Source organism: Biomphalaria glabrata, chromosome 16, assembly GCF_947242115.1.
Source record: "Biomphalaria glabrata chromosome 16, xgBioGlab47.1, whole genome shotgun sequence".
In the NCBI taxonomy this organism is placed as follows: domain Eukaryota; kingdom Metazoa; phylum Mollusca; class Gastropoda; family Planorbidae; genus Biomphalaria; species Biomphalaria glabrata.
Genome location: NC_074726.1, coordinates 18,459,401 through 18,485,936, shown reverse-complemented (window position 1 = coordinate 18,485,936; position 26,536 = coordinate 18,459,401). Strand labels below are relative to the sequence as shown.

Below are 26,536 nucleotides of genomic sequence, written 5' to 3'. Positions count from 1 at the left end.
AAATCATTATAGAATCTAGATCTAGAATTTCTTGGTCTAGTTTAGAATGTTTTTTGTTTTACATGTTTCGGATGTTCCTTCAGAGTTGTAGTCCAAACCTCCCGCAGGACGACGGAGGATGGGAGCGGGCAGGGTTTGAACCTGGGACCATCGATAAATCCAAACGACAGTCCAGCGCGCAAACCGCACTACCAGACAGCCATGATTTAGACTAGATCAAGATCTATAATTTTAATTTCTAGACTTAAAGTGCAGATTTTTATTTCTAAAGTCTAGATTGTCAATATGTCAATATTGCAATGTTATAAAATACTAAAACTAATCTACTATTTTCATATTTCATATTGCAATTAGTCTATTAATTGATTATCAAGTGTTTTTTTTATATAAATCTTATCTAAATTACATCTACATTATCCCAAATATATATTTTAGATCTAGATCTAGTAGATATAGATATTGAGAGTGCTAAATTAGTAGTTTAATTTAGGTAGATCTACATCCTCATTCTAGTTCCATTTAAATGACATTGCTCAATACCAAAAGATTATCTAAGATTGCTCTTCTGACATATTGTACATATCCGGTAGTTGTCATTCCGTAATGTGTAGGTATATTATCAATAATAGGCTATTAGTTTGTAACCAGTTTGTCATTAGATTAAGAGCAATGCCTGGTCGTGCGGTTAGCGCGCAGGACTGATCATCTCTAAGGTCTCGGTTTCATACTCTGCTCGATGCCATCCTCAGTCGACCAGCGAATATGCGGATCCGACAGGGATCTGTCTCCCACGGGGGCCGCCTCTGAGTTTGTGTGGCAACACAAACTCTCTTTGTAATCTTGTTTAAATATTTTCTTGTTTAAAAATATTATCCAGAGTCGAATTTAGCAATAGATTTAATGGTAGATATTATATACTAGCTTTCAGTGGCGTGGCAAGGTAGCAGCAGGCCCGTGTTCAATAATATCTAGGTGGGCCCCCCTCCCCCTAAAAAGACTTTTCTGTTTATACTTTATAATTGCCTTTACGAAAGTGTAATTATGCATTCCTGTAACTGATCTTTTGACGTGGTATTGATATTATACATAGGACTGGTCACCAGAATGTAGACATCGTGCATGAATATCAACGTGTCGCGAATGCTGAGGAATGCTGGATTCGTGTGTCCACTTAACACGTCACGAACATGAATAATATACAAAGACTTGAGTAGATCTTCAGCAGACAAATATGACGTTTATTTAATAATACAATATGCTGCACTTCTAGTGGTTACATCAAGATATCCAATTTGAAATATAATTACATCTGCATAACCGCGGTATCAAATATACAAATCCTATATAACATAACTTCACTACTGAAATGCGTCCGCATCAAAGCGGTTAACAATAAATTCAATAATATTTATCCTGCTTTAAGTACAGAAAACAACTATTAGCAATACGTGTACTGTCTCAAGTCCCAGAGCAGTGGCGTAACTAAGGGGGGGGGGGAGGGGGGGAGAATTTTAAAATCCCCCCGGGCCCCCACCTAGGGGGGGCCCCCAAATGGGTGTCCGAAATTTATTTGTAAATACATAAATTAATATATTTGATTGACAAATAGTGTCAACTGGTGTCTTTTTTTTTCAACATTTATGGATTAAATTTATCACAAAGACTATCAGTACGTTGACTTTGTTTTAAAAATATTTTTTTTCCCACAGAGATCAAAGTTTTTTTTAAAGTTTGTTTTACATTTTAAACTTTGTTGCCACGAATAAAACTGCATGATATACAACGAATTCCAGGTATCTTGTTACCTTTACTAATAATAGATCTAAACGGCGAGTATTTTATGGCTACACTAATTAACCTTGAAGCAAAATTTACAGAATCGAGTATAACAGATCCAAAAGTTATTCTTAATAATGCTAGAATAGTCCAATATTCGGGTTTGGCGTCTATAATTTCAGAATTAAACTTCACACGCGAGTTATTACCCCTCAATTCATCCTTCCTCAATCTAATGGAAACTCTATTCCATCTAATCCTTTTGCGTTCGCACAAAACATAAACAACAAACAATCATATAATATTAGCACATCCTTCCTTTTGAAGTTATTATCACACCCTTCCTTTTAAAGTTCTTAAGACTGATATCTACTAGCAGGGCCGGTCCTAGCATTTGCGGGGCCCTATGCGAAACGGATCGCGCGGGGCCTAATCAGGGTAGGGATGAGCATAATGTCAATATTATTTTTTTTTTTGAATTAGAAAATAGGCCTTCTTTCGTCTTTGCAATAAATTTTTATCAAATGAAAGCTCGCAATGCCACTTTCTATTTATAGGCACCCTAAAATGTCAATTTCGTCTATTCTTCAGGAGATTTGAATAAATTCAAAAAAAAAAAGTTCAGGACTTTTTGTATATTCTGCCTTTTCATGAGATTTCCTGGAGGCCCTGAAAAATCAGGAGGTCGCGAAAACCCTGTTATTTTATATACGTTATAATGGTTTAATTTAATAATGTACACTTTGAATTAGCGCGGGTCCTATGAAAGCGCGGGGCCCACTGTGACCGCATAGGCTGCAGTGGCCTAAGGCCGGCCCTGTCTACTAGGAACTTTAACAATTCGTACACTTCTGGTTGTCTTGACTGGCACAACAAGTTCTCTAGACGTTGGTCTATAACTGTCTGTTTCGTTTGTTCCAACAGTTTGCAGTTCATTGTCTCCATCGGTATCATAGTACCCAGAGATATCTTCATCAAAACTCTTATTCAAAAAGCGTTGATTTCTTCTGTATGTTTTTCCCTTTGTCTTTATGATGTAAGATCTGGGTGCTGAATGTTTTTTTTATGACAACTACTTTCTGCCATGTTTGACCTAGACGAACTCTCCGGCAGAATAATCTTAAGGTAGTCTTGCTTTTGCATTGTATTTCACTTTGCTTTTCATCTGTCGTTCGTTGAGTAATGTCTCTGCATTTTCAGCTACCGATGGTTTCAATAGTTTGGGATCAGTTGGAATGATTCCCTGGGTCTTCTACTCGTCAGCAGTTGTGATGGTGAATACGGCAGTCCACTTATCGGAGTATTTCTATACTCGAGCATAACGAGATATGGATCTTTCCCACTTTTGTATGCTCTGAATCCTTTTTCTTGAGCACAAAACATAAACAACCAACAATGACGTAATACCATATAATATTAGCACAGAATCTTCTTCATGTAGTGGAAAATTAAGAATTTTTTGCCTATCTTGAATTCTGGTCAAAGCTCTTGCGCCCAATTAATATAGTTCAGAAGAAACTACAAAAGTCTGGAATGCATATACGAGAAGCTGCTAAAGAAATTAGTACCCTTTCATGCTTTCTGCAAAATGATGAGAAACTGACAAAAACCCAATCCATCGAAAAAGCAAAAGAAGGTAGTGAATACTATTGATTCCCTGTAATCAAAACAACCAGAAGAAAGAAAAGACTTGATGGGAAGTTGAGTTCTAAAGTAGGACTGTCAGTAGAACTGCAATTCAAACGTGTTGCGACAGAAGTGCTGGACAGATTTCATATGGAGATGAAGGGCAGATTTCAAAGGCTGGAAAGAAAATGGATACCTTTGGGTTTCTTCTTGAACCAAAACACCTGTTAGATGAAGACCCGCTTATGACAAACTGTGCTACTTTTCCTGTTTGTATGATGAAATAAATGGCAAATCGCTTTTTCAAATATGTCATTGATGCACGAGCACTTGTCATCAACAAACCAGTAATACAATCACCAATAGACATATTTAGGTAAAAAGGCTTCATATGGTAATTACGTGTGCTCAAACTTTGCAACCTCTTCCGAATACTGCTAATTCAGGCCACTTCCTTTACGTCATGTGAGAGATCATTCTCAAAGCTCAAGCTCATCAAAAAGTATCTCAGGAGCACAATGACACAAGAAAGGCTTATCATGGCTTTAATGTCAGTGAAGTCACAAAGTATCGATGTAGTTGATGTTATAGATGTCTTTGCTGCACAGAATGCACGACGTGAAGCGATATCAATTTAGATTTGTCACTTGTGTATTATTTAACTAATAAACAAAGGTATTATTCATTAAAAGAATCTTGATTATTTTTTGTTCAGTTTACTGATATACTGAACCAATTTGATTTGGGGCTTATATATTTTGCGTACATGTCATATGTCGAATGTTAAAATGCAAGGGGCCCCCAAAGAGGTCAATCCCCCCGGGCCCCCAAATCCCTAGTTACGCCCCTGTCCCAGAGACTACTCTATTCAACTCATAGTTACTACTGTTCTCGATAGACCAAAAGTTACTACTTACTAAAAGTCAATCTAGTCTTTCTTACTTCCTCTTTCTATCTCAGAGGATTCACGTGTCTTTCACCCTCATGACCCGAGGTGAACTTATAACAGACAATGTCAACCGAGACTGTGACACATCTCCAAAGTTCATGTGGGCCCCAACTGGTCAAATCCCTTTGCGCCATGGTTGGAACGCCACAGAATGTGGGCCCCTAAGGGTCGTGGGCCCAGGTTCATTGAACCGCTTCGCGCCATGGATGCTACGACACTGCTAGCTTTACCTACCGGCTAGGTCCGTTGATTTGGCCCCATTCTATATTATTTTCATTTTACTATGGACCCCCTCCCTTTTTGTTTTACTTATAATTTAGACCGGCCCGTAAATTCAAGTAGAACTCCCCCCCCTCCCAAAACTTTCCGACTTAACAAATAGTCTTCTTTCTCATCTGACTATTCTTCTGCTAATCAGTTATTTGGAACTATTTGAAAGGCTCTAGGATTGTTTGTGGGCTGGTCCTTTTTACATCCTGCTCCGCCCCCTCTATTTAAAAACTTGAATTTTATAATCCACAAATTGGCACGGCTCGATTTATACCGCTACCCCTCCCAACCTTATACTGTTTACCCATGAATACGATTACCGGTAAAACTTATTCCTACCCCTCCACCCTACGCCATAGGAAATAGTCCTACATACAATCCCTAAGTATTCATCGACTCTTTGTCGAAATATTTCAAAGAACTCTGATATTTTTCAGCGTGAGCATTTTTACTGCTGCATTCTGCGTCGAACACACACACAATAGTTTGGGCGAAGCATCCCCCCCCCCGTTTTAATCTCTCTTAGCGTAATTTTGTCTCATAATTTATAGTTTGTTATGTTGAATTTTAATGGCCCGCTTTTATTGACCTACCACACAAACACATACTACTGGCCTAAGAATTCTAGTTTCACCTCCACAAAAAAATAATTTTACATACAATCACTGAACTGACTTTACTTCGGCTTCTTGAGTCAATATTAAGTTGTTGTTTTTTCATTAGCTTTATGTTGCTTTTAGTCGGACACCTTTGTTTGATATCACTCTGGTGGAGTAACCCAAGAATTGTAATATCTGTTGTTGTTTTACCCTCACCTTCAAGACACACAATAGTTTGACCTACATTTCTTTTTGTCTTTAGAAGTTTTACACGTAAAGTCAGCTTCATAGGAACCAAACAAAATAATTGTATACAATGGTACAAAAGTAAGTTTCGCACCAATGAGTAATACACGCACACACACAAATAAATAAACCGCATCAAACATAAGAAAATGTAATCTTTACTTTATGATCTATCAGCTTTAAAAAAATGCGTCTTAATTGCGACTAAAGAATCGCTTTGGCTCAATTGAACCGCTGCCGTTTTGATCATTCGTCATTCTTCTAGTCCAACGGAAAGTAATGACGGGTTCAAGGGTTAGGGTAATATTTTGTCCACGGTTGGAGAATGAGTGCTAGGTGACTCAATCAGGGTCTTTGTAAATATAGAGAGAGATTGGAAGTATTTATTAGGATGCAATGGTAACCATTATGTAATGACTAACGGTACGTAGGGCTAAAATACACTTATGACTATTATATTCTTTTGAATGGTTTTGTAAGTTAGGTGTTTATTTAATAATGTAGACTACATATTCAGCTCATCATAGACTACAAAGACTTTTACTTTGTATAATGTTGGTTTCATTAGGCAGACTGTTTACTTTAATATCCACAGACAAAAGATGTTTCACAAAATTCTAGTCTTGGTTTTCTTGAATATTTTCCTGACTGGCGGAGACGCTAACCTCTACTATTATTACTCGACTCCTCTGTTTTGCTACGGTACTTCTATCTACACATGGAGCTCTTACATGCCGACAACCAACACCTATGTGGCCTGTCCAGCTACAGCATGCTATGACTACTACGCCAGGAGCTCGTGTTGTATGACTTACTTATTAACTGGTCAGTAGAATTGTATAACCATCTCTAATTACTATTAGTGCATTATGATTCAGTCGCAAGCGGATCCAGGTGGGGGGCGGTAGGGGCGGTCGCCCCCCCCCCCCCCCCCGAAGTGGAGGGGCGGACGAATTTTAGTAAAGAAATCCCACAATTTGTATATGAATTTATGAGTTATGCTATAATTTATACTAATTATTTATATTTCAACCTATTTTTATATTGTTTCGCTCCCCCGTCTAGTATGTTGACCGATTTGGTGGGGTGGGGAGGGGACAGTGGCATCAATCCCGCCCCCCCCCCGACCTTTTGAGTGGGGGTGGCGGTCCAATTTATTTGTAGAAATCACAGCTTGTTAACAGAATCAATTAGATACCTATATGATTAAAACTTGTTATTGATATTTTAACCGATCTTTATATTATGTCGCTCTCCTGTTGGCACATTGGGGGGGGGGGCGAATACATCTACTGCCTTTCCAACCTAAACCCTTTGAGTGGGGGGGGCGCTCCTACTTTTATGTAGAAATCAAAGTTGTGAAGAAAATTAGTTGAATTACTATTTTAATTTTTATGTTATGTCGCTCCCTTCTGGCATCTTGGCCGATTCGGTGGGGTGGGCATTTGCATCTACTGTCCTCTCCACTCTAGCCCTCTGAGTTTGGTAGAGGCGGTCCTATGTAGAAATCAAAGTTTGAATGTTTGTTTGTACAATGTTGTCCATGTTTCGGTTGTTCCTTCACAGTTTAAGATAATAGACTTCCTAGCCCAAACAACGGCGGATGGGAGCGGGCAGGGTTTGCGCAAAACGCACGACCATGCCGCCATATATATAATGTAAGCTACATATTAATATTTGAACCCATTTGTATATTATGTCGCACCACACTCAAATTGTATCATTAGTAAATATAAAATGAAAAATAGTTGTACCAGGTGGAGAGACGATACATGCAATTGCCCTCCGCCCATGGGACAAACCGATACTTTTTTCTTTTTGTATTATAGTTCAGAAATTACAAAATAAAAAAAAATCTGTCACTATTATAACTTATACACGCTATAAATTAAATTTTTATATCGAGTCAACCCCACCCCCTGTTCTTTAATGCCAAATGCAATCATTAGCAGAAATTACAAAAATGAGCGTTGATTCATTGTTTTCACTCTACCACCTCCTCCTCTTTCCAGACGAAAACATGACGTTTTAGAACAGTGTCACAGGCTTATCTTGCTTTGAATATATTTAAATATGTTACGAACTCTCTTCTTATTGAATTAGGTGTTGAAGAAATGCTAATTCGTCGATGGTGCTGAGAGGTGCAAAGATAGTAGACCTTACTTGAAGTTGTCAGCTGATAAGATGAAATAAACTTTACTTGTAGATATCAGCTGATAAGATGAATTACTGTGACATGCCGGGGATTCTATATCTCTAGATCTAATATTATCAAGTAGATTGAAGAAGTGAAGATCCTTTAATTCAAATACAGAAACTTGAAATCACAAAATATATTATACAGTAATTACAAAATAAACTGTAATAAATATGAAACGTTCAAATTAACCACTAGATTCAAACTCAAAAGTAATACATCTTAAACACTATGAAATCTCCCTCTAGACCAGGGGTGGGCAAATTACGGCCCGCGGGCCACATGCGGCCCGCCGAGGTGTTTTATGCGGCCCGCCGACACCTACAGAAATCAGGTGTGCCCACAGTATATAGATATAAAAATGCAAATATTTAAAAAATATATCTATATAAATTATTGAAACAATCTCGTTATAAAGAGTGTTAACGGAGATTATGCTTATTGGCTATACATCAATACACTCAATTCAAGACACAATGTCTGAGTGTTGGGTAGGCTTGGAACAAGACGGCAAGAGTAACAACAGATGGAGCTCGATTTTTGACTGAGAACCATAAACTTGAAACAGGAAAGTTTGCACAAAGCTGCATATAATTCAATCATTAAGTTGCGGTAGGATAATATAGAACAAAGTGTATACAATGTAATTTACTTTAACTAGGAGAGTTAACCACGGGTAGCTCTGATTTATGAATAATTAATCCAATGTATCCGCTAGCTTAGCATGGGCAAGGCAATGGAGAAGAATATATAATCTCAAGGATGAAATTGTTATGTTACTAGAAGGACATTGACTTTGACTTTGTTACCAATATTTCTAATGAAGAGTGGAAGACAAAATATTGCAATTGATTGTTCACATATGAAATGCAAATACATGTTAAATCTTTTCAAACAAGGCTTTCCCATTTCTACAGGCAAGCAAAATATAGTTTTTTGTCAATTTCCTTTGCTGAAAGGTGAAACTATCTTTAGTGAAATGATTAAAAATACAACACTTATTAAAAGAAGCCGATTCAGCTCCAGAGGACACAAAGTTCCAGTCATCACTACCACGGGAGTTTTATGGGTGCCAGAAGCTGTATTTCCACACTTAAAAAAACTTTGCTGCTGTTCACACAATTTGGGTACACAAACGTCTCTTCTTCTTCTTCTTCTTCGTTATCATTTTACATGTTGAAGGGTTCAGATCAGTAATCCTATAACTGAGATGAACCGTGTAGTGGTTTCCAGATCAGGCAGTTCTACAAATAGTATTTGCGGAATCTTGTTCGGGTCTCTTGATTTAGTTTGCACCCTTGAAAGACATGGTCAGCATTCTCTGGTGATGCTTCACAAGGGAAGGCTTCGCTCGTCCCGACATTTAACTTCCGGAACATAAATTGTCTCATTCAGTGAGCAAGCAATTTTTTGTGGAAACTAAAAAAAGTATAATCACTGGTCACTGTTGACTGACTGTGATTTGACAGCATCATTGGGGTAACAACTAGTAAGAAAGTTTCACAGTTAAGAAACATTATGCACGAGTGTAAGAAGTAAAATACTGCACATTAAGTACAACTGTATATTTGTAGGGATATTGTGATATAAAAAGACAACAGCAATATTTAAAAATCGTAATACAGTGTATATATGAATTAAAAGACATTCTACACAGCAAGCTTATCTTTCTAAGATATATATCGATATATATATATATATATATATATATATATATATATATATATATATATATATATATGCGGCCCGACATTACCAAACTTTTTCAAATGCGGCCCTCGATACAAAAATGTTGCCCACCCCTGCTCTAGACTAAAGAATATAGATTCTATATTGCGCGTCTTTGTTCGCCAAAGAGCGTCCCCTTTCTTATTTCCGGTGGCGTAATCAATCAAATCATAGTTTTCTTATCTTATCTTATCTTATATAATACAGACGTTACTTCAAAAAAGAAGATGATTACGTCCTACGCGTCATGCATTTAGTCATGCATATTAACCAATGACTTAAATTCTGCCAAGTCACTGGTTTTCCTGGCTAGCTCAGGCAACCCATTCCATGCTCTAATAGCACTAGGGAAGAAGGAGTATTTGTACAAATTTGTCCTAGCATATGGGACGAGGAATGTGCCTTTATCTTTGTGTCTTTCAGAGTATTTTATTAAGTTTTGTTTTTGTATTTGAAGATTATGGTTCAGTGTTTTATGTATTATTACTACTTTACTTTTGAGCCTTCTGTCCTGAAGGCTTTCTAAATTTAGTGATTTTACTAAAGGTGTTACTCTAGTCAAATGTGAATATTCGTTTGTTATGAATCGCACTGCTCTATTTTGTGTCTGTTCTAGTTTCTTAATGTTTTCTTGAGTTGAGGGGTCCCAAACAGAGGATGCATATTCTATTATTGGCCTAACCAAGGTTAAATAACATTTTAGTTTTATTTTCTTATTTGATTTATAGAAATTTCTTTTAATAAATCCTAATGCTTTGTTTGATTTTTTTGTAGTTTCATCAATATGTGGATTCCATGACAGTTTTTCATTTATTATAACACCTAGGTATTTTGCGTTTTCAGTCTGTGTTACTGGTTTGCCATGAATAAGATAAGTGGAATTAATTTGTTTTAGTTTTTTTGTTACTCTTAACAACTGACATTTTTCTGGGTGGAAAGACATGCTCCAATTTGATTCCCATTTCTGTAATTCATCTAATTCTCTTTGTAAAATATCTGTGTCTTGTGTTTTTTTTTTGTTCTATATATTATGCAATCGTCTGCAAATAATCTGACTTTTGTTCCTGAAGTAATGCAATTTGGTAAATCATTTATGTAAATTAAAAATAGTAGTGGACCCAAGACTGTTCCTTGAGGTACACCTGAGTTTACTGTTATCGGTGTTGATTTAGAACCATTTATTATTACAGTTTGTTCTCTCCCTATCAGAAAGTCTTTAATCCACTGATGCAGTGGACCATTAATGCCGAAATATTTCTATCACGTGACGAGCCCGTCTTTGGTTTGAGTGACAGATGTCAAAGACAGCGACCTAGATTTGAATTTCAAACTCGACCTAAGTTTAATTTATATTATTAAATATATTTTTTAAATATATAAAATATATGGCGACAGAGTTTATACATAAACTTATAATTATTTTAAGAAAGACTATGTTTTGGAAAATCTAGATTTCATGAAAAAAAGATACAGTATAAGAGTAACAATTGAGATGAGTTCTGAACCCCAATATTTTTTTCCTACTCGCCTTTTTTCCAACCTCTACTCAATCTGATATTGACCTAATGTTTTAATACATTTGGGACTATAACTCACCATTTATGCTTGAATCCTAAAAATGCGGACAATTTAGAGTAGAATCTAATTGGTCCACTTAATTTCACCTCCCACTTCCTAAATTTTTTTTGGTTTAGAGCTTTGAATTATAGTTCTGTAACAAAACAAAGTTACAGACAGGCCTATTGAACAAAATGTATCACAAATCACAAATGACCTTTTTCTAAAAAAATATTATTTTTCGAATACATTTTTTTTCGGCGGCGATACTCAAAAGCTTAATCTAAATCTGTGGGGTTTCTTATCTTTTTAAGGAACAAATCGGTTGTATTTCCAATTAAGAAAGGCCCATAGACTTATATATTATATCTAGACTGGAAACCGGAAATAAATTTGTATCCGCGATTGATCGATTCACAGATCTATACATATATAGATTTTTATGTACGTAAACTCTTTTTTTCAGGCTCTAAGGGGAGTCGCCCCAATCAGTGGCGTCACTAGGGGGGTGCGGTCCGCACCGGGTGACACCCGTTAGGGGGATGACACCCAAGTTTTAACAAATGAACTTTGTGAATAACTAACAACTTTAAAAAAACGACAGTGTCTTTATATTGGAACATGTTATTCACAATTAATAAATCAATCTATATACTTTTTTTTTTCATTTCAACTAAACATATTTTATTTTTTTCAATGCAATTACTTCAAAGGTTTAAAATGCTATATTATACTTAATATCACAGGCAAACGTGAAACCTTACTTTCGGATGTTTACCAGCTGCATGATGTATGTATATGTATATTGAATGTGTAGCTAGCACCATAATATCAGGTTGCCAGCCAATGGTCACTGTTTAACAAATGACGACATTCTTCAGGCATAAAATATTATTGAAATCTCATATGTAATCAGGGCCGGCCTTTGGGCACTGCAACCTATGCGGCCGCAGAGGGCCCCGCACTTTCATAGGCCCCGAGCTAACACTAGTTGTAAATTATTCAATTAAACCATTATAACTTATAACAGGGTTTTGTGGTCTTATAATTTCCCAGGAGCTCATGGAACTCTCTTGAAATTACAAAGTATAGGAAAAAAGTCACGAAAATCTATTGAAATTATTAAATTATTCTGAAAACTCATAAAAATATCTTGAAAAATAGACAACATTGTCATTTTGGGGTGTCAATAAATATGGAAAATGCCAATCCTAATCGCGATGGGAAAAAAAGGCATTGCCAGCTTTCATTTAATACAAATAATAAGGTGAAGTTAAACCAAGACAGGAAGTAGCAATACTTCATTGACTGTAATAGTCAGTGGCATTGAAATAGAGATCTAAATCTATCTCGATCTCTAAAAAAAAATTAAAAGCGATATTTTGCCAGTCGATAGTAAATCTAAAATGCAGATGTGAATGTTTATCGGCTTTTTTTGGAAAACTACCTTCTATTGAAGATGGCTGGTAATTTCATTAGACCGTCATTTCGCAAAGTAAAGTATGAATAAAATGCAATGACGAATTTTAAAAATTTTTTTTTAATTCTTAATTTTCACTTATTATCCTTATCCCTATTTAGACTAGACCTCGCGACATCCGTTTCGCATACGGCCGCGCAATCAGTAGGGCGGGTCCTGCATGTACTTAATGTAAATATAGTAGAATTGGAACGTAAATAAGTGGCCAATGAGAATTCTGAAGAGTATTCTGTTATTTCATTTTTCTGTAAAAATAGCTCCATTCAAGATAAAGGAAATGTTACAATGTCTCAGTTAAATGCTATACTTCAATATTTTAAGGGATTTTTCTTCTTGGCTAGTGGTAAGAATGGTTCTGATGCTTCCAAATGTGGACCGTTTAGTCACTTAATATATCAAAAGCACTGTATTATTTTGTTGTCGTCTATTTTCAACAGATTGAATTGAAATAGAAATTGGTAACTTAATTGAAAGTGTGTTTGAAATAAAGTCCGATGTTGTATTATTAAAAGACATACGAAGAATTCGTCTGGATTGGAACATTGGAAAACAAGAGCATCCGGCTAGAAATACTTTTGACAAGGAAATCGTTGCTATGATTGATTTAAATAAAAACAAAACAATGCATGGACTGTTTCTATAAAAGCAGGATATTTGACACTTTGTGACCATATTAACGACGAGCCTTTATTGAAAAAAGAATTTCCACGAGATGATGGAAATGTTATGTAGATAAAACACATAGTTGAAAGTATATCTGTCATGTTAAAAAGTGTATACATGTTTTAGCAAACAATGTAAAAGATAATAGAGTAGAATGACTGTAAGCACCTTTGTATTTTGTTTCACGACACATCTGACATAGCATACCTGACAAGCACACGCAAATTCAGAAGTTATACGATTTTAAGGGAGACAAAAAAAAAAGAAGCTGATGAGATCAACTTAATGTCTTCAAATGTCTAGAAAAGGTTCATCTAAAAACAAAACAACACTGTGATTCAGAAGAAAACAAAATTAAAACAAGAAGAAAAAATGTCAGGCGAGCGATCAAAAGATACCGGACTCACTATTTAAGAAGAGAAAAAGAGGTTCATTCTTGTATGCATTGATCGTTTTTTAACTCTGAGCTTCAACTCCTACTGGAAGCAATCATTGAGGGATTAGATTAATTTGGAGCAATCCAACCGAAACATTCTTTAGTTCAACAACCAACGTACCTATTGTAGATGTCAGTTTGAAAATATTGACGTATAGGATGAGTTTTCAAAAGAAATACCATGACTGAGAACGGATTTCAAGTTAACAAAAGTTATTCTTGATGAAAATAACAATTGACAGTGCACGATTCATATGCCACTAAGACCTTAAAAAATATCTCTAAATCATTGAACAAAGCCTTCAACCGTTTCTTACCATCTGCTTATCTGGCGTCTCATGTGTAAAAGGATTTTCAAAATAAAAATTAAGAACTTTTTGAGACAAAGGAACAAACGACACTTTCACAAAGGGGAATTTTATTATAAATGAGATAGCTAAAGAAATTAATTTTGATCAACTTAATGATAAGTTTTCAAGTTTGAAATCCAAAAAAAAAAAAAAACAAACAGTGAAATTGACTTATGGGTTGCATCGTTGCAAAATTGAACTCTAGATTAATGGCAATGTCTTCTATTCCAAAGATTAAGAATGCTAGCAGTGTTTCAAATGACTACGTAAACCCATTGAACTGTAGATACATTGTAATAAACAAATGCATTTTAAAATTGAATAGACACTCTCCTTTTATAGTTGTGGAAGAATCAAATCACGTGGTAATTTTAAAGTATAGTTATTACAGCGCAACAAACAAACGAAAAAAACACACTTTTTTTAAAGGGGTAAAGTGACACCCTGAGCTGACCGCACCGGGTGACACACACCCTAGTGACGCCATTGGCCCCAATCAATCTTTTCTGTCTTAGAAAAGTAATGATGTTTAATTTATAATAAAAGATTAGATCTAGATAGACTTGTGTTTTAGATCTAAAACTAAAATTCCAATAAATTCTTATTTTAAATATGAGGCATATTAATTTAGATCTAAACTTTTTTTTTTAAATAGAGCTATTGAAAAGTACAAGATTATACTCAGTTTTTAGCACTTCAGATTTTGTGCGTAATTTCTTCTAAAATTTATAACACAGGGTTAGCACAGTCGGTAGAGCATCCACTTTGAGTCAGATGGTCAGGGGTTCAAGTCCCTAATCCCTGTAATTTTTTTTTAATTAAAAAAAAATATTTTTAATAGCGTTTTTTCACACAATTTAAAGTCAATAATTCCATCTACTTCGAGGTCTAATCGTAATTTATAACCTCGATCCTAAGATGATTTTTTAAAAATTCATTCACAAATTAGTGGTTTTTGAAAGCATCAGAAGGCCTTTCAATTCTATTTCGATAAAAAGCTGAAAAGTAGGTAGTATGTAGGAATATTTTCTAAGGCGGAGTATATGTCGGGCGTGGGGGAAGTAAATGATAACCGAATTCTCTGGCAAAAAAATATGTGTTTATAAGCAGTGGCGTCACTTTACGGGGGTGAGGGCCGTACCGGGTAACACACACTAGGGGGTGACTTCCAGGTGAAAAAAAAATACACTTTTGCAAAAGCAGAATACTTAAGGATAGATACTTAAACATTCTAATTCACTTTAAATATGTAAATCTCTTTCTCTCTCTCTCTCTCTCTCTTCTCTCTCTCTCTCTCTCTCTCTCTCTCTCTCTATATATATATATATATATATATATATATATATAGGTCTATATTATTATTATCTTAAATTGTTGTTTTCTCGATAAAAATATCGAAATTGTAAACAAGCTTACAAGGCAAGGGGCGAAAAGCGTTTTCTAAGGAAACAAAAAGTCGGTTGTATTTACATCGTAGTTTTTCATTTTGAAGTATGATTCAAGTAAAAACGATATTTGTAACATTGCCACTTTCAACGCTACCCTATAGCCCTAGCTGGCACGTTGACGGCTAACATAACTTTGGGTGGCGGGTTATTTGGACGTCACAAGTAAAAGTTTGAGAAACACTTGTTTAATGTAAAACAGTTTTTTAAAAGTATCAAATAAAAATTATAATAAAGAAAGCATGCCCAGTTGATGTTAAGCCTGTTTCTTATTTTCATAATCTGACACATTGCAATAAATCTGTATGTAATAACTATTAATAAAATTACATAAACAACGAAAATTTAAAAAGAAAAAGACACTTATATAAATTCTACATCGTTCAAAGCGGTATGAAAGATCAAAATTCTTTTTAAAAGCAACATTTGAATTAGTATTTCATTCTGTGAGTTTATAAATGGAAAAAATATTTCATAATGATCCATTCACACTTATTCCACTGTGACCAACCCTAGTGACGCCACTGTGACCAACCCTAGTGACGCCACTGTGACCAACCCTAGTGACGCCACTGTTTGTAGTGATAAAAAGCAGGCCGAGCCAATGAGATGTACACTAGACAAACATTTTGGGTGCGGGGTGTAGAGAAAGTTAGATAGAGTTCAACAGGCCAGAAATGAGTGGACCGTCCTACTTCAATGTCACAGAGACTAGAAGACACTGTCCAAAAGGGGGATGTTGAAATGCAGGCACGTTGTATTCACACAAAACAAAAGGGGTTGGGGTGGGGGTTACGTCTAAAGTATGGGGACATTTGCAGGACGTAAGAAGAGAACAAAAGGGCTCAGGCGGTAGAGCCAATCAAATAGTTCGAATCAGTACTGTCAAGTAGAAGAGTAGTCATATAGTGTCAATAGGGCTAGGCTCTATTGGTTACGGAAGGAAGGTATTGTGGAGGGGGGGGGGAGGTGATACTTGAATTTAAGGACTGGTCCAATTCAAAGTAATAGATACTAGAATCAGCTGGGCAAGGGAATGTAAAGGGGGGGGGGGGCGATCGTTTAACATTATATCATTATATTGTCCTAATTAAAAAAGGGAGGGGTCCATTATATGATTTACCGGTAGCCAAACGCACACACACACACACTTACGCACGCACACACACACACACATATATATATATATATATATATATATATATATATATATATATATATATATATATATATATACTAGCCTGACATTACCCGCGGCCCGCGGGTCTGAGTTTGTGTTTACTAATCTAGTGGATTGGATTTAGATGTATGTTAAACTTAGCTAATGATCCTTTCAATTTTTTTTCTTTCGCTTCGAAAATAAAATTAGTTTTGCGAAAATGGGCTTATCCGAAGCCGATACATTCATATCTATTAAAAACGAAAAGAGCGATAGCTGTGTTAAATGAATGGGATTATAAAGGGACCAATTAAACGAAATAATTTTTAGTACGCGATTCATGAATGAATATAGATCTAGGCCTATCTCAACTCGGCTTCGCAGCTTTCGTAAATGAATATAGTCTCTTAAAAATGCTTTAGAAAACCAAATTTTAATGTTTATTTGATCAAAATATGAAATGAATGGACTATAATTAGTATGTTCATGTGTTAAAGTATAAAACTATCTGTGCGAAGAGAAGTTTTATCATCTTAGAGTTGAATTAGAGTTTTAGATCTAGGGATGGGATTATAAAGTTAACAATTAAACGAATTAATTTTTAATACGCGATTCATTACGGTATTGTCTAATGAAAGAATGTTCGCCAGGAAATCTGTAGTCACAGATATCAGGAACTAATTCATTTAAAAAATGCTTTTGAAACACAAAATTCTTCAAATTATTTCTAAAGCAAACTACAGTCCCCAAATTATATGATCGTAGCTAAATGTGATTTTGAATTTAAATATAACAACAACAACTCCAGATATATTTTAGTTTAACCCCCCCACCCCCCAACAGATGATTTTGACGATAAAACCTCCCTTTTCGATATAACTTCTAAAGCAAACTACAGTCACCTAATTCCAAGAGCGTAGTCAAGAGAAGTTACACATGTCTACCGGTGGCTGGGCTCCATTAATAAAGTGCAATGAAATTGAAAAGCACTAAATGTGGCTCTACAAAAATGGTTAAGAAGGAATTTAGGAGTCAGTTATAGAGATCGGGTCTAAATCAAGGAAATCCTTTGCCGAAACGGGAGTCGACCCTTACTAAGGTTGTGACAGAGCGTCGCATGAGGTTTGCGAGACATGTTCTCCGACAAAATGAATTACACATAATAAGAGTTGCGATGACATCCTAGTACAACTTGGCGCCACACATTCATGGAGGTCCTCAGAGCATGTGGGAAGAGGCTTCAGACATTGCCAGTGTCAGATTTTTGTGGAAACAGCTTGCCAGCAAACGCGCCGAACGGCGCGAGAGGGTCTAAGTCAGTAAGAATAGCACATTAGGTTTTTGAAATAAAACTTTTTAATAACAAAATAATGCATTGTAGTGTTAAGGCTTCCGCGAGGTGTTGATTCTTGGAAATATATCTAGTGTAGATCTACGTCTGACTGGAAGTAATGCGTAACTCAAACTACTTCAGTAACACCGGCGAAAGGCCGAAACAATCAAATATGTAGTCGACGCTGATGTTGTTCTACAAATATATTTAATAATCAAGAAGGGAATCGTCCGATGTCAGCTATGTCCGTAAATCCGTATATCTATTGTACTGCTCTACAAGAAGCGTCTTCTTTGTAGAGTCACTTAGAGCGTTCTTGTTTTTTAACCAACTTTACGTCATCGTCGCTAAGTAAAACTTTACCCTATTCCCGAAACAAATAACTAATTCCTAATCATGTCATAACAGTAGGTACCTCAGAATATGCATTTAGTTGGCTTTCAATACCAGAAATAGTGCTTGGCGGCGGGGCTCAGCCCCGCGCTGGGGGAGCTCTCAGTGCTCCCCCAGACCCCTTGCTGTCAACGGCGAGGAGTCTACAATGTTTTCACTAACTCCAGGAAGAACCCATTCTAGGCCACAATAAACGTCTTACAAAAGAATGAAGCGTCAGAATGTAATAGAGATTAAATATGTACACACACACATTCATCCATACAAACATATATATAATTTTTTTTTGGGGGGGGGATCGGCGGGGTTGTCCAGATCCCCCCTTCCCCGAAATTAAAAATCCTGTCTACGCCCATGATATATATATATATATATATATATATATATATACTATAAAGTAGAATGTAAGGCGTATGTATGTATGTATGTATGTGTGTATGTATGTATGTATGTATGTATGTATGTATGTATGTATGTATGTATATATGTATGTATGTATGTATGTATGTATGTATGTATGTATGTATTTATGTACGTATGTGCCGAATAGAAATCAAAACCTTTATCTTATCTTATCTTATCTTATCTTATATAATACAGATATTATTTATAAAAAGAAGATGATTACGTCCTACGTGTCATGCATTCAGTCATGCATATTAATCAATGACTTAAATTCTGCCAAGTCACTGGTTTTCCTGGCTAGCTCGGGCAACCCATTCCATGCTCTAATAGCACTAGGGAAGAAGGAGTATTTGTACAAATTTGTCCTAGCATATGGGATGAGGAATGTGCCTTTATTTTTGTGTCTTTCTGAGTATTTTTTAAAATTTTGTTTTTGTATTTGAAGATTATGGTTCAGTGTTTTATGTATAATTGCTACTTTACTTTTAAGTCTTCTGTCCTGAAGGCTTTCTAAATTTAGTGATTTAACTAAAGGTGTTACTCTAGTCAAGTGTGAGTATTCGTTTGACCAATCTTGGTAAAGCTTGGCATAAATGTTCCTTGGGTTCTAACGGACCGTAGTGTATGCATTTTAGCCCTAAACAAACTTAAGACCCTAAAAAAAAAGAAGAAAAAAAACGATTCTATGAAAGTATAGTATCTTATAAATCTAGTCCATGTTTACCATGTTGACATGAGAAAAGATCGAAAGGATTTAAATCTAGATCTAATTTTAAGAACTACACTTTGCACAGATAGTTTTTTACTTTGACACATAAAAATTACAAAATATAGTCTATTGATTTCATTATTTAATAAAATTAAGCTTCAAATTTGTGTTTCAAAAGCATTTTTACATAAATTCCTTATATCTGCGAGTTTATAATTCCTGGCGTACATTCTTTCATTATACACAAAAGGTTACACATCTCTCTATTCCTAGGTCTAAAACTCTAATTCAACTCTAAGATGATAGAACTTCTCTTCGCAAAGATTGTTTTATACTTTAACACATTTCATGAATCGCGTAATCTAATAAAATACGTCATGCATGCGCAGAGCAAAGCCTTTACGCACGCGCAGAATGAGCTCCATCTAAGATTAATCTAGATCCAGATCTATGTCTAACTCAAGATCTACTTTACACTTTAACACATGAACATACCAAATTAAGTCTATTCTTTTAAAATATTAATCAAATATATGTAGGCCTACAAGCAATTTTTTTTAATGAAAAAATGGATTTCAGTCGATTAGCTATTTTGATAGTTCCATTCAAACTATTTTTACATTCACGCATTCCGCATTCGCTTTACTTATAAAATTATTATTTCGTTTCATTGTTTACAAAGCGCTCTCAGTGACTATATCGAGAGTGATACGCAAAAATTTAAGACCCCCGCGCCGCGGGTAACATATGGCTAGTTATACTATATAGTAGAAAGTAAGGCGTATGTATGTATGTATGCATGTATGTACCAGTACTACTCTAACCTGAACAATCCTTACCAGTACTACTCTAACCTGTACAACCCTCACCAGTACTACTCTAATCTGTACAATCCTCACCAGTACTACTCTAATCTGTACAATCCTCACCAGTACTACTCTAACCTGTACAATCCTCACCAGTACTACTCTAACCTGTACAACCCTCACCAGTACTACTCTAATCTGTACAATCCTCACCAGTACTACTCTAACCTGTACAATCCTCACCAGTACTACTCTAACCTGTACAATCCTCACCAGTACTACTCTAACCTGTACAATCCTCACCAGCACTACTCTAACCTGTACAATCCTCACCAGTACTACTCTAACCTGTACAACCCTCACCAGTACTACTCTAATCTGTACAATCCTCACCAGTACTACTCTAACCTGTACAATCCTCACCAGCACTACTCTAACCTGTACAACCCTCACCAGTACTACTCTAACCTGTACAATCCTCACCAGTCTACTCTAACCTGTACAATCCTCACCAGTACTACTCTAACCTGTACAAGTTCCCCAGTGCAGCTCAAAGTGTACCACTTTAATCTCTACAGCTCTGACTACAAAAGCCCAATAATTAAGTGCAGCCACTGTGTACAAAGTATAAATATTGCTTGATCGGATTGGAAAACGTATGTTTCTATTTAAAGTGTGAGATTTTTGTTTAACTTGTATACTGTAAAATAATATAAGAAACGCTTACAGTAGAGTTGAAGCTGATTACAGAGAGATCCCAAGAGGTAAACAGTTCTGGGTAGTATGAAATAACATCAATAGTTTGTTGTTTCTTTCAGCTGATCAACTTCTATACCAACAGTGCCGCTGCAGTGCTAGCATATCATGTGGATCTCAGCCTAAAGTAGACACCACAACCACAACACCCACCACCACCACATCTACCACCACTACAACCACACCCACCACAACTACCACACCCACCACCACAACTACCACACCCACCACCACTACAACCACACCCACCACAACTACCACACCCACCACCACAACTACCACACCCACCACCACTACAACCACACCCACCACCACTACAACCACACCCACCACCACTACAACCACACCCACCACAACTACCACACCCACCACAACTACCACACCCACCACAACTACCACACCCACCACAACTACCACACCCACCACAACTACCACACCCACCACAACTACCACACCCACCACAACTACCACTACTCCTACAACAACGACGACTACAACGACACCAACAACAACAGTGCCACCATCGTGTAAGTCAAAACTTGAATAGTTTTTGAGTCTAGAAATAACATTGTATTGACTGGTATGTCTGTATCTAGTAGGCTACAAGGTTCATGACCATAAATGCAAGAGGTGGAATACCTGGTAATACCTTTGAGATTTTCAGACTGCTAAGAACAGTTAACCCTATCTATCTAGCTAAACAGCAGCCTTCTTCATGCCCAATTGGCCATCCAAGTCTGTAAGCTGAAATAGAAAATTTGTTTCCTTAGAGAAATTTCAAATAGCCTGAAAGGTCTTGGAGCACAAGGCGCACTGAGCCTCTTCCTTATGAAGGCTGTTTAGACCTGTATAAAGTTTATGACTTACAGCAATTGTTTTATGTGTTATACAGACCAATCTTTAACTCTCGCTGCGATGACAATCTCGTGTCTTATAATTTCTTCTTTAGGCATGCCCACACCTGCCTATTTCAGATTCAGATAAAATAAGGGGGAAAGGCATCGGATTTTTATCCAGTGCTTTGAAAAGGGATAATTTAAACATTTGAAGCCTTTACCCAATGGTAATGTTATAATATAGAAAGCTGCCCTGTCAGCTAGCCCTAGTACAGATGCACGTACTGTGGCAAACTCTGCCGCTCCAGAATTGCCTTGATCAGTCACTCCAGATTCTGCCCCATCTCAAGACGTAACCAAAGCCAGTGACTCATCTGGGCGCATCCATTGTCTTCCGAGACAGAAGGAGCCATATAATATAATATATATATATATATATATATATATATATATATATATATATATATATATATATATATATATATATATATATATATATATTAGGGGTCCACCGGATAGTCGCTCCGCCTCCGGCTTCTGCCGAATATCCAGCATTTTTTACTATCCGGTGCTATTCGGCTCCGGTCAGATATCACAACCGGATAGTAAACCGGATAGTAAAAAATACACCTATTTAATATGCATAAAGTGGACCTCGTTCCATTAATGTCTGTTATAGAATGTATTAATCTTTATATTAAAACAAAATAATGTGCTTAAAAATAGAGCCATTATGAGTATACATCAAACATCGTTTATTATAAAGACAAGGCGTGTTAATAACTTAATATAAATAGAAATGAAACTTTTCATCATAAATGCGCTTTACATACAGAGCAGCAATGGCTGGCACTTTTTTCAATTTGTCTTGACCTTTGAGTAGGTTAGTTAACATGTTAAAATGCTACATATATATATATATATATATATATATATATATATATAAAGAAAGAGAGAGAGAAAGAGAAAGAAAGACCATGCCTGACCCAAATATGTTCATCTTTTCACACTTACTTCTTTGTGTATCTTGTCTAGTGTGTCAAACTCCTTCATTCCGTATACTTAACGGTGTAGCCGTCAACAATGATTGTTCCTTTGCTGGAATCTCCAACATTACCATTCCGGTGGCTGGTGCCAACACAAGACGTGTCTCCTGCAATGCTGTACTGACCACAGCAACCGTTAATGGAGTTTTGAAAAAAACATTTTTGACTGCTGGTATTTGTAAGAATGTCATCATTTCTTCTCAAGCTTTAAATCTAAGGTTAGTTCATTCAGTTTTGTTCATGTCACCTCGTGTGGTATCCGTACGAACTCGTTCAGACCTTCTTCTACCATTCAAGTTTAGTTTATTAAACTAAACAAATATTTATTTTCTTTAGAAATATTGTTCTCATAAAAATGTATATAGATTAAACGTGTAAACCAAGATATGTAGATATAGACTAGAATTTTTATGTCTTACTTTACACATTTAATCTTGAAAGTACTAGACCAATATGATCAGGACTATTAGACCTAGTTTAATTAAGTACATTTGCTGTTCTTGTCCGATCCACTTCTTGATGTGATACTACCGTACTTAATTAATAAATCTGTACCCCCTAAGCTGTCAGAAGATAGCTATTATAGATGTAAATTTGGTTCAAATTATTAATAAATTTAAATCTAAATCTAGATCTACATCTGGTCTCTATTTAGTCTAATTTAGATCGTTGTCAAGTGTATAAAACTGCGCGCTATAAAATTATTTCCTTTTTTTTTAAACTTACAACTAAAGCAAAGTTCGTATCAAAATTCTTTTAAAAAAAACAAACAAGATTTGAATCAACATTTCATTCTTGACTTAGTTTATAAATGGAAAATATATTTCATAATGATCAATTGCTATTTTTTCCATTGAGACCTTAGATGCAAATTTTTGTACCAATGCCCAAATCTGTGAATGATGTCCGAATTATTAGTGAAGAAGTCTGTGACCTTTTAAAAAAAGTTTTTCATTTAAAATTGGAGTATTATTTTGAAAAATCTGTTTGCATAGATAATTTTTTAAAATTAAATGATTCTCTTTCTGAAAATAAAAAAGTAGCCGTTGCATCAGAACTTTGAATGATCTAAAATATCATGATGTCCGATTTTCATTTTCTCTTCTAGTTTCTGAGATAAAACGGTCGGACGGACCGCCAGGCAGAAAGACCACATAAAACTAATAGCGGCTATTCCCCTTTCGGGGGCCGCTAAAAAACACTTAGAAAAAAAATGTAATGGATTCCTCATACTAGTGTCGTCTAAGTTTCTGTAGCGGTCTATTACTGTACAATTCTTTGCAGTGGCAGCTGAAAAAAAATCGCCCAAACTCAGCTGAAAATATTTTGTTATTCAACAAAGTAAAAACAAAGGACGTTTGGATGCTTGAACCCGGCTAGTATATGTTCAGCTTAGATAGAATGGCCCCCTATAAATCGTCCTCAACACACTCACTTCTAGCCTGTTGAACACATCCCTTCCCCCCCCCCACCCGTCTTATTGGCACGGCTCACTTTTCAACGCTACTCCTCCCAAGTACATAGTGTTTGCCAGAGAATTTGATTACCAATTACATCCACCCAACCATGGGCGTAGCCGGGGGGGGGTGGATTTCACCCCCCCCCCGCCCCGAAATGAAATCCCCCTTGATTTTTTGCTTTGATTTTGTTTATTTTAGGTGAGATTTTAATACTAAGCCATCACTTGCCCCAGCACAACCAAAGGGGTTTTGAGTTTAAAACCCCCTACCAGGGGGTTTAGAGTTTAAATCCCCCTACCAGGCGGGTTCGAGTTTAAAAACCCCTACCAAGGGGTTCGAGTTTAAAACCCCTACCAGAGGGGTTCGAGTTTAAGAACCCGTACCAGGGATTTTGAGTTTAAACCCCCCTACCATGGGTTCTGAGTTTTAAACCCCCTACCTGGGGTTTTTGCAGTTAACTCCCCCTCTTCTATAAAACAAAACACAAAAAAATGCAAACGAAAATCCCTTAATTCCAAGCGCACAGTTAAGGAAGATTTTGATTTTAAAACCCCCTCTAAAATTTACGATAAACCCTCTCTTAAACATAAAAAAAAAGTTAATTACGGACTCAAAATGTTATGAGCGTAGCTAAATGGGTTTTGACTCAGTTTTTAGTTTAAATCCCACTTCAGCGGGGTTTGAAGGTAAAAAATACCTCTTTAATATAATAATATAAACAAAGCAAATTATACACTCAAAATGTTATGAGTGTAGTCAAAGGGGTTTTGAGTTTAAACTCCCCTCCAGTGGAGTTTGAAGCTAAAAAGTACCTCTTTAATATCAATAAAAGCGAATTACTCACTCTAAAATCTATTAGCGTAGCTAAAGGGATTTTGAGTTTAAACCCCTCGCTAGGGGGGTTTGAGGCTAAAAAATACATCTTTAGTGTAAGAAAAAAAGCAAATTACGCATTCAAAACGCACTCAACATGCTATGAGCGTTGCCAAAAGGCAAAAGGGGTTTTGAGTTAAAACCCCCATTCAGCGGGATTTGATGCTAAAAATACCTCTTCAATATAAAAAAAAGCTAATTACACACTAAAATTATTTGAGCGTAGCCAATCCAATCTTCTACAGATGGCTTTTTTTTTTAAGTTTAAAACCCCTCAAGATGGTTTTGAGTTAAAGATCCCCCTACAGAGCATTTTGTTGTGGAAAACCCCCAACAGATAATTTTGACGATAAAACTTCTCTTTTCGATATAAAATCTAAAGCAAACTAGTCACTTAATTCCAAGAGCGTATTCAAGAGATGTTACACATTTTTACCAGCGGCAGGGCTTCATTAATAAACTGCAGTGAATAGTCATCTGCCAAAATTGAAAAACCCTAAATGTGGTTCAACAAAGATGGCTAAGACAGATTTTAGGAGTCAGTTATAGAAATCGGGTCTAAATCAAGAAAATCATATGCCGAACTGGGAGTCGACCCCTTAATAAGATTGTGAGAGAGCGACGCATGAGGTTTGCGGGACATGTTCTCTGACAAAATGAATTACGTATAAGAAGAGTTGCAATGATATCCTAGAACAAATTGACGCCACTTATTCATGGTGGTCCTCATGGCAGGTGGGAAGAAGCTTTAGACATTACCAGTGACAGATTTTTATGGAAACAGCTTGACGGCAAATGCGCCGAACGGCGCGGGAGGATCTAAGTCGGTAAGAATAGCACATTAGGTTTTTGAAATAGAACTTTTTAATAGAAGGAAAATGCACTGTAGATACCTCAGAATATGCATTTTGTTGGCTTTCAATATCAGAAATAGTGCTTGGCGGCGGGGCTTAGCCCCGCGCTGGGGGAGCTCCTAGCACTCCCCCAGACACCATTGCTAATAAGGCTGGGAATCTACAATTTTTCCACTAACTCATGGAAGAACCTATTCTATGGCACAATAAACGTCTTCCGAAAGAATGAAGGGTCAGAATGTAATAAAGATTATGTACACAAACACACACACACACATCAATACATATACATTTTTTTTCGCGGGGGGGGGGGAGAAAAAAATCCACCCCCCCACCCCTCGAAAAAACATCCTGGCTACGCCCATGCACCCAACCCACACCCTACGCCTTAGAAAATAGTCCTACATACAACATAAGTATTCTTCGACTTTATATCGAAATATTTCAAAGGCTCTCTGGTGCTCTTAAACGCCAACTATTTTTTAATCGAGTGTTGAAAGTCATCTTAAAAACAGGTTTTAAATTCCGTCTAAACTTTTATGTAGATCGAATAGTTTAAATTAAATAGTTCGAAAAACGATATA

General features: G+C 36.3%; 1 protein-coding gene across 1 annotated transcript in view; it reads left to right on the top strand.

The window, feature by feature from the left end:
- Nucleotides 1–26,536, top strand: part of LOC106058715 (mucin-2-like) — a 46,006-nt gene that overhangs the window by 7,146 nt on the left and 12,324 nt on the right. The window contains exons 2-4 of the mRNA XM_056013796.1: nucleotides 6,062–6,291; nucleotides 20,946–21,410; nucleotides 22,755–22,983. Of these exons, the coding sequence (XP_055869771.1) occupies nucleotides 6,069–6,291; nucleotides 20,946–21,410; nucleotides 22,755–22,983 (917 nt within the window). The 5' untranslated portion in view covers nucleotides 6,062–6,068. The remainder of the gene's footprint in view (nucleotides 1–6,061; nucleotides 6,292–20,945; nucleotides 21,411–22,754; nucleotides 22,984–26,536) is intronic.